The sequence below is a fragment of the Megalops cyprinoides genome, chromosome 10 (assembly GCF_013368585.1).
Source record: "Megalops cyprinoides isolate fMegCyp1 chromosome 10, fMegCyp1.pri, whole genome shotgun sequence".
In the NCBI taxonomy this organism is placed as follows: Eukaryota; Metazoa; Chordata; class Actinopteri; order Elopiformes; family Megalopidae; genus Megalops; species Megalops cyprinoides.
In genome coordinates this window covers 11,467,745-11,476,499 of record NC_050592.1, presented here as the reverse complement: position 1 = coordinate 11,476,499, position 8,755 = coordinate 11,467,745, and the positions used below count along the sequence as shown (strand labels likewise).

General features: G+C 42.1%; 1 protein-coding gene across 1 annotated transcript; it reads left to right on the top strand.

Annotated features, from left to right (window-relative positions):
- Positions 1-392: 392 nt before the first annotated feature.
- On the top strand, positions 393-8,194 carry LOC118784577 (death-associated protein kinase 2-like). The gene is made up of 11 exons (XM_036538882.1): positions 393-541; positions 1,046-1,267; positions 2,449-2,587; positions 3,601-3,730; positions 4,308-4,356; positions 4,752-4,778; positions 4,878-5,030; positions 5,377-5,422; positions 5,578-5,667; positions 6,420-6,506; positions 6,701-8,194. The coding sequence occupies exons 1-11, from the start codon at positions 480-482 to the stop codon at positions 6,779-6,781; spliced, it is 1,086 nt and encodes a 361-aa protein (XP_036394775.1). The 5' UTR covers positions 393-479; the 3' UTR covers positions 6,782-8,194.
- Positions 8,195-8,755: the final 561 nt, after the last annotated feature.

Sequence of the window (8,755 nt, the reverse complement as noted above, 5' to 3'; positions counted from 1 at the left end):
TGTCTTCTGTCCTCATCTTTCTCCTCTCATCTCTTTCCAGTGGCATTTTAGTATCTGTCACTCTGCTTTTTCCTCTAAAGGTGACCTGCCATTGGTATTAATCACTCCTACCCTCTGTGGCCTCTAGTAATAAAGAGTAACTGATACAGACAGCGCACAAAATGAACAACCGTTGGTAGTTAAAAAAAAAAAACTTTCATAACATTTAAACTGTCACATTATGTAAGCATGCTGCTTAATTGTGGCCTGGTGAAAAGATTGTCAAGATTTGGCATTTATATGGCAGCTTTGAAAGAAGCTGGGTAAAAGCTATTCATTTTGTTGTCAATGTGTGTCTCTCTCTGTCAGTCAGGTCTGACCCCTATGTGTCTCTTTGCCCTGTACTTCAGGCTGGTGCAGCATGCGGTAGCAGGTGTGTGCTGTTGAACTTACCAGGGAACCAGTGAGAGAGAGAGCGAGAGAGAGAGAGTGACCGCAAGATGGCCCTTTTCAAACTAGAGAATGTGGAAGACCTCTACGAGATAGGAGACCTACTGGGCAGGTAAGGAAGGATCAGGTGAATCTCTGCGGAAGTATACATCAAGTCAGCTCCCAGCCTTCACATCCAGAGTTTGCTTGCAAAGTCCAGTGCTTTTACTACTTCACAGTTCAGTTAGTCAGTCTCAAGAGGTGAAGTAATTTTAGAGAAGGGAGGAGATGTGTTGAGCCTCTGTTGAATGTTCATGTCTTTCTGTGTGTGTGTGTGTGTGTGTGTGTGTGTGTATCTGTCTATTATGTTGTATATCTTTGTTGTATGAATTACAGATATATAAATGATAAATTCTTTTATAAATAATTAATAGTAAATGTATGCATGAATAGTAGAATATTATAATATACATTATAATGCATTGTAATATTATGATATTATGCACATATACTGTATATGTGTGTGTGTGTGTTTATGTATATGGTTAATATATAATGTACAAAAATCAGGGGTGTTTTTTTTATCTCAATGAGGTAGTCTGCCAACCCACTCTTTGACTCTTTGTCGCTGCCCTAGTGGTCACTTTGGGCAGGTGCGGGAGGTGCGTGAGCGGGCCACGGGGATTCTCTGGGCTGGGAAGTTTCTGAAGCTGCGGAAGAACGCCAGCAGCCGGCTGGGGCTGGAGAGGAAGAGCGTGGAGAGGGAGGTGGAGATTCTGCAGGCCCTGCAGCACCACAACATCATGGCCCTGCGAGACGTGTTCGAGAGCAGGGCAGAGGTGGTGCTCATTGTGGAGCTGTGAGTGAGGGGGGAGGGGATTGGGGAGGGGGATGGTGCTGAAAAGGCTGGTAATCCAATCACATGAGGATTGATTTGTGGATTACTCTTTTCATTCATTTCATATTACTAGAATTCTCCATTTGCATGGATCAGAGAACATGTTGTAGTCAAAGAGGAAAGTTTGGATGTATAGCAAAGAAATATAACCTGACAACCTAGAAATGCATGAAAACCACAATTTAGAAATCTTACTTATCAGCCCTTGTTATGTAATTAAACTGAAAATAGGAAGCATTCGACAGGAGCTTTTGAGCAAGCAACTGGAGGGCCAAAGGTCATGGATATTTAGTGGACTATGGGCTGGTAGAAAGAGTTATATATAGGGATGTGTAACATCTTCAACCTCTAGAGAGAGCAGGATGGTGTGAAAAGATGACCAGAGATTTGATCAATGCCATGTTTTGCTAGGTCCTTTTTTGTCTTTCAGTATTTATAAGGCCTGAACTCTGCCATTAATGGCTGCTTTCTGAATGAGAATATTGTACTGTTGTTCCAATTAATCGGGGGGGATTAGGTGTCAATGGGGCCTGGCTCCTTGTGATAGCGTCTCTAACAAACAGGAGGTAAATTGTTCCGGGGTGACATTTCCATGGGCAAACATCTGTTGTGGAGCGAGGTTACAAAGAGAGAGGACAGTGTAACCAGAGACACGGGGGCCAGCTATTTAAAGACAAAGCCTAGAACCTGATCTCTTTGTGGCTGAGCCAGCTGCTAATGCCGAGGGCTGTCGAACAATGAGGCTAAATGAAATTCTCACAGTTTTGAACACAGCTGTCTGCGATTCAAAGCTTGGTTCATTTAGTCTCCTTGGACCATCTTTCCTTTTCTTCTCTGTACTGGCTGTGTGGTATGGGTATTGTTTTTCTACTGATTGTGTGCCTCAGTACTGGCAGTTGTGTACTTGTCTGCACTGATGCCAATACTCCAGTATGGATTCTCTGTGCATCGGTCTGCAGTGCCACAGACAGAACTATTGACTTTCCCATTAATTAAACCTTCCAAAACAAGTTCAGTTAGTCTCATTTTAACTGATCCAATTTTATGGTAAACTTTCTGTCAGTGTGTGCCCCCCCCCCCCCCCCCCCACTGCTTTTTCACTTCCTTCCTCTCTCACTTTCTCTCTTCCCTCTCTCCCTCAGTATCAGTGGCGGGGAGCTGTTTGACTTCATCGCAGAGAAGGAGAATCTGTCAGAGAATGAGGCCATTGAATTCATCAAGCAGATCCTGCAAGGGGTGGGCTTCATGCACAGCAAGCACATCGCCCACTTTGACCTCAAGGTAAACTTTCTGCACAGCGTCGCATTGAGCTTTGCCCTGCCACACGGTCCACCAAGTCTTATATGAAGGCTGCAGTGTGCCGCTTTTATCCCATGATGAAGGTATTACATGCTGTTTACAGCTAAACAGCGTGTCTGCAAACATGGCCCTCCTTGACCCCTGATTCTTCCCTGACTGTACACACCCACATCGGAGGTCATCAACTGTGAATCCTATTTCAGGCTCTTACTGCATGTTACACCTCATGGGCATCCGTCAGTGTAACATCCAGTCATAGGGACTGCAATAGGGTAGTATAGTCGTAGCAGTGTGTCGTAGCAGTGGTAAGGACAAGTACTTGTAACCAAAAGGTTGCCGGTTTGATTCCCCACAGGGGAGCTGCTATTGTACCATTGAGCAAGGTACTTACCCCAGAATCGCTTCAGTAAATCTCTAGCTGCATAAATGGGTAACGTAAAAATTATAACCTGTGTAAGTTGCTCTGGATAAAAGTGTCTGCTAAATACCAAAAATGCAGTTTAATAGTGCAGCTGTTTTACTGAAACAATAACAGATCTGGAAGCAAGGTGCAATCGAGAGAGCAGGTGCCCTTTGACTTACAAGAGATGCGTCATCATACTATATGTCAGTTTTGTGCGTGGAACTGGAAATGTAAACTGAAACTAGGTAGCAGTGAGTTCATAACCACATGCGGTCGTGAGGCGCACATGTGGACATCTTATGCTCTCATGAAAACCAGTAGCCTTCAAAGTATCATCCTCTGCCATGTGCCTCTGTCACCAGGGTGCCCCTTACTTATTACTTACTTATTATCTCTCTGCCTCTGCACTGTCAGTTTTACGCTGGCATGGTTGTATGGCTATCGTTTGTCATGAGTATTGTTAGTGTTATCCTAGAGAAGAGCTCTCATGGGGAATGAAATGGCAGGGGAGGTACCACAGTTATTATGTTTCATTTTGTGTATGCATTAAAGTTTTCACTGGGTGTCCGGTTCCCTTTTTTCCTGCATTCAGCCAGAGAACATAATGTTGTCAGACAAGCATGTGGAACACCCACACATCAAGATCATTGACTTTGGACTGGCCCAGTGCCTCACACCAGGGGAAGAATACAGAAGTCTGTGTGGCACCCCCCAATACATCGGTGAGTGGTACAGTCGGCTATGGATATTAATCTGTATGGATTATATATATGGATTACGTTGCTTTATGTGTCTACACTTACGGAGATCAGTGTAAAAGAGTGGTTTGAAGGGTCTTTGGTTGCCATGGAGATGGTAAAGGAGATGCGGTTGGGTTCAGGAAGTGACTTTGCAGTCTGAGGTGGAGTAGAGAGGTAGTGAGAGGGCTGTTTGGCCAACAGTGTGAAGTTTCCACTGTCCGAACCGGAAGATCTTGAGCAAGCCGGGTGTGACTTCTAACTGCACATGACACGGAGACGGACTTTCTCAGCAAGGCTTAATACATTCTCACAGCGTTGCAGAAGCGTTGAAGGAATGTTACTTGTTAGCTCAGTCCGCACTTCAGTTTTCCTCAGTGGAACCCAGCCCGCCAGTTTCTTGCAGTTCTTGATTAACTTCTGCCTGTCTCCAAATGTGTTACATTGATGTGAATCTCCTTTTCTCTTTCTCCTATCTCTTCTTCTTTCTCTGTTGGTATTCTGTGAACAAGCAGACTGTGTGTAGATGAACTCACTCTTAAAAATGTCTTAACCTCCCCAGCCCCTGAGGTGATAAACTACGAGCCCCTGAGCATATCAGCAGACATGTGGTGAGCTTTATTACAATTTAAAGAAATATTATAAACAAATCCTAATATTGCACCTTAGTTAAATGGCAATACCAGGGCCTAGAGGTTTTCAACCAGGAGTGTATGTACTCCCCCACTCCCCAGGGGTACTTAAAAGGATTGGAGGGGAGTACATGGGAACTAGGTAAATAATCAAAGATCATAAGAACACTAAGGGGACAAACTTCATCAAGTGGCATTTGAGACACAGTCTTGGACCAAAAAAGGTACAACTCTGTATTAAGATTGAAAACCTCTCCCATAATTATGCTGTAAATGAATATCCTGATTCCTTTATCCCGTCTGTTTGGTATAATAATTAACAAAATAATTTGAAAATTCAGGGATTGTTATGTTTTTCTTCTCTCTCTCTTCAGGAGTATAGGTGTTATCACTTACATCATGTGAGTATCTGGGTTGATCAGTCAAATTTGAGTGGCTTTTGAGATACTTTTGAGATGTCTGTATATGTCAAATGTTGACTGTGTGCTACTGTTCTGCAGGCTGAGCGGTATGTCCCCCTTCCAAGGAGATACAGATGAGGAGACGCTAAGAAATATCGTCGGGATGAACTACGAATTTGAAGACCTGTATTTTAGCCAGACTAGTGACATGGCCAAAGATTTTATTCAGAAGCTTCTGCTGAAAGATCCAAAGTAATTAGTCCATTGGTGATTTATCAGTTTTATGTTGGAAACTAAGAACACAATATGAAATAGACTGATATTTTAGAGTGTGTAGCATATACTATTGCAAAAGTGTATTGTAATATTTATAGGACAGTATTGATGACCAGAGGGAAGCAGAATAGGGTTGCTTTTGGATCCTAAGGTCACTGTGTGGCACAGCAAATGTTAAGCTGTGAAAATGAGTTCTATAATGCTTTTTGTCAGCTGTGCCATATGCAAAACATTGTCTTGTGTGATGTCACCAGGAACAATTAAAGCTATAAGTATCAGCTTCAGTTATATACATCACACCCTTGTTTGTCTGTCTGCCCAGTGAGAGAATGACAGCCGAAGAGTGTCTGCTACATCCCTGGATCAAGGTGAGGAATGGGGAGAGGGGGAGAGGTAGAGAAAGCGATTGATAAATAAGAAAAAAAGGGGAGAAAGAAATTGGGAATGCCATTCATTGTATTTTGATATGTGCTGATATTTTGTCACTGTACAAACCATACCACGTCCTTATTTCCCATCTCAGCCCCTTACACGAAAACAGGCAGCCAACAGAAGCCGCTCATCGATCAACATGAAGAACTTCAAGAAGTTCAACGCCAAGAGGAAGTGGAAGGTGAGGCTAGATGCCTGCACAACAGAATGTGTGGAAACAGAAAGGAAGATGCGGTGTGTTCTGCTGTGTTGATGAACCATGCTGTTATCAGCCTGACTTGTGTGGTGAGCATGATCTATGTTCCGCCAAGATCGCTGCGTTCTGCAACCGTGGGGGTAGCTCACTGTCCTGTCCTGGCAGGGTCGTTCCTCTTGAACACGATTCCTGCCTGTACTGGTCCCTCAGTGATGGAATGAACTTCCCTCAGGGGTCAGAACAGTGGAATCATTGCCCATCATCCGACACAGACTGAAGACTCACCTCCTCAGACTGCATCTAGGTTCCACCTCAATCCCAGCTCCCTAAAACCTGCTATTTGTTATAATGTTGTTTATTTTACAAGTCGTATTGTGATGTGTTTTGGATTCTGTGTTCTAGTGACTGATGTATGGTAGTATACTTGGCTTCCCTTGTCCAGTCAGATTGCACAAGTTAACCTGTGGTATGGCTTGAATAGTGTTATGCTCACACTCTCTGGACTGGCACTGTTGTTAGCCTGGTCTGACACTGCTTGAATGGATGCACTTCTGTTCTATTGCGCTGGAAGACTCTCTGGATAAGAGCGTCTGCTAAATGAATGTAATGTGATGCAGTGTAATGTAATGACTTCTGTTGCTCAGTGCTTGTATTACATCCACATTCACAGGTCTGCTGCTATGTCATCTTTTCCTTACTGTCCTTATTTTTTTCTCTCTTTCTCTCTTATTCTGTAGATGTCCTATAACATGGTGTGGGCCTGTAATCGACTATGTCGCTTGAAACTGCTGTGCAAGACCAGTGCCAAGCAAGACGAAGAACTGGTAAGAGCAGGGATGGAGGGAGGAAATTTTAGTTAGGAGATGCCTGTCTTTTACATTTCAGGATGGTTTGGGCGTTATGCTCTTGAAATGTCTTATGTTTGTGAATGAAATCGGGAAAAGGGGCATGACTGGAAAGAGATCGTCAAGGCTCAACGTTAATGTAATACTGTCACTGTGTTTGTCTCCCCATTCAGAGAAAGTGTGAGAGTGACCAGGAAGACACTGAAACAAAACCAGCCTCCCTTATTCGCCGCAGACTCAGTAGCAATTCATAGAAATCACCACAAGGGGGAGCGCCAGCTGAACTCCTCTTGGTCAGTGATGTATGACTCAGTGCATAACATTGCATTGGTCTGGAATGGGGAAAAGACTACCTGAAAGACATGGAAAAAAACTGTTTATTCTGTCATTAATGCACTATTATGTGGTGATTAGCTTTGTCCCTTAGAGGTGTGACATTTCAAAGTTTAAATTATATACAGTCATCTCCAGATTCTCCTGCTACAATGCAATGTTTCTGAAAGTGCCACCGTCAATAAAATCTGTGGCTGGTGACTGCTTTGGAAAAATATGCATTCTCAAACATCAATTAAAGTAAAAAAATGTGTGATGGTATTGTGACAGGGATGTGTAACATCTTCAACCTTTCATCTTGTGTGACCTTTGCTGTTTTTATAAAGACAGCTTTAAGATGTCACAACTGAGCAGTTTGCATTTCATGTTTCTTTTTTACCTCCTTGAATTCCACCTTAATGATGCAACCACAACAAAAAGACCTTCATCTGACAAATACAGAGGAACACTTATGAATGAGCTGCCTAAAACATTAACATGGGTTCACTGAGATCTTCTCATTATTGCCAAAAACATCTGAGGAATAAGATAGAGATGTTTACCTCCCAGCACTTATTCAGTGCCAGGGCTTACTCAGTGCAACCCCTGTGTTTCGGTATCTCAGAAATGCATATTTAACACTGTTTAAATATGAAGGGATACTTTATTCTAAAGCTTTGAGTTACTTGAAATTAAGTTACTTGAAATGTTTGTGCAGTAGGGTAAATAGCTTTGAATGAAGTCTGGGTTTTTTGTTGAGTAAATTAATTAAAGGTCTGAAATCTAAGTGTCAAATAGAGATCGGTTCCATCAGTAGCAATAATTTCATCACTGAATGTATTAAGCCTCCTCCCTTGTGTGTGTGTGTGTAGGTGGGGTTGGGGGGATCTCAGTGGAACCCAGTGTAGCAGTGTTGTGTTTTTACTTTAATGATGATCATATTACAGTATTTATTTGCCTTGCAGATGCCTTTCTACAGGGAAACATACATAGTTTACATTTGACAAACTATCCATCCATGCAGCTATACAGATTGAAACAGTTCAGTAACTGAAATGTTGATGTACCTTGCTTACGGACACTCCTCCATGTGGAAAACCAGCTCGCAAACTTGGGTGATCAGCCATTATCCAGCTATCCAAGCCTCACGTGCCTCTAGTCTCTAAACTCATATACCGAGTGAGGCCTTCACCCAGTCTTTAACATGAAGTCAAACTAGCACTGTGCCAAGGAGATAATGACATAAAGCTAATAACTCACTCGACTGAAGGGAAATGGTGAAGGGGTCCATTTCTAAATACAGGATATTAAAGGCCAGTGACCCTTGCTTTTAGATATTTTTAAGCGGTTGATTACAAGATTTCAAGGTTATACAAGGAGAGAAGAATTACTTTGTTGATTTGGATTTTATGTTTTCAGAGAATGACATTTCCAAAGTTCCCTCATTTCTTTTTAAATAGAAATGTAGTTTTTTATGTGTGGTTTTTACATTATTGCATTGGTGTGAAAATGACTGTATTCGTTGCAACCAGTCTGAAGTTGTTTTTTAATGTGTGAGTTATGTCAGTTTTAATAAACAATTTCTATTAAGTCCCTTTTTGTTTTAGTACTTCTTGTCTACTGGTTGTCTGAAAATTGGTGAGAAAAATGATCTTGTATTTCATTATTTTTAGATCAGTCCACCCTCACAAATTTACTCAGGTCCATATTCAATCTAACCACAGGGCACTTCGTGTGTCATTTTTAATACTGGATAAAAACAAGTCGTGTGCTTTTACATTGCATTACATTTATTCATTTGGCAGACGCTTTTATCCAAAGCGACTTACAAGTGAGGTACAATACAACACAAGCAAAAAACCAGAGTCAACAATATTAGAAGTGGAAATACTGGAAACCGAATGCCAGTGCAACAG

Excerpts from the sequence above, each read along its gene's own strand:
- LOC118784577 (XM_036538882.1), top strand. The coding sequence starts at position 480 with ATGGCCCTTTTCAAACTAGAGAATGTGGAAGACCTCTACGAGATAGGA. Across the intron at positions 1,268-2,448 it reads GTGGTGCTCATTGTGGAGCT|TATCAGTGGCGGGGAGCTGT; the intron begins GTGAGTGAGGGG and ends TCTCTCCCTCAG. Across the intron at positions 5,031-5,376 it reads CTTCTGCTGAAAGATCCAAA|TGAGAGAATGACAGCCGAAG; the intron begins GTAATTAGTCCA and ends CTGTCTGCCCAG.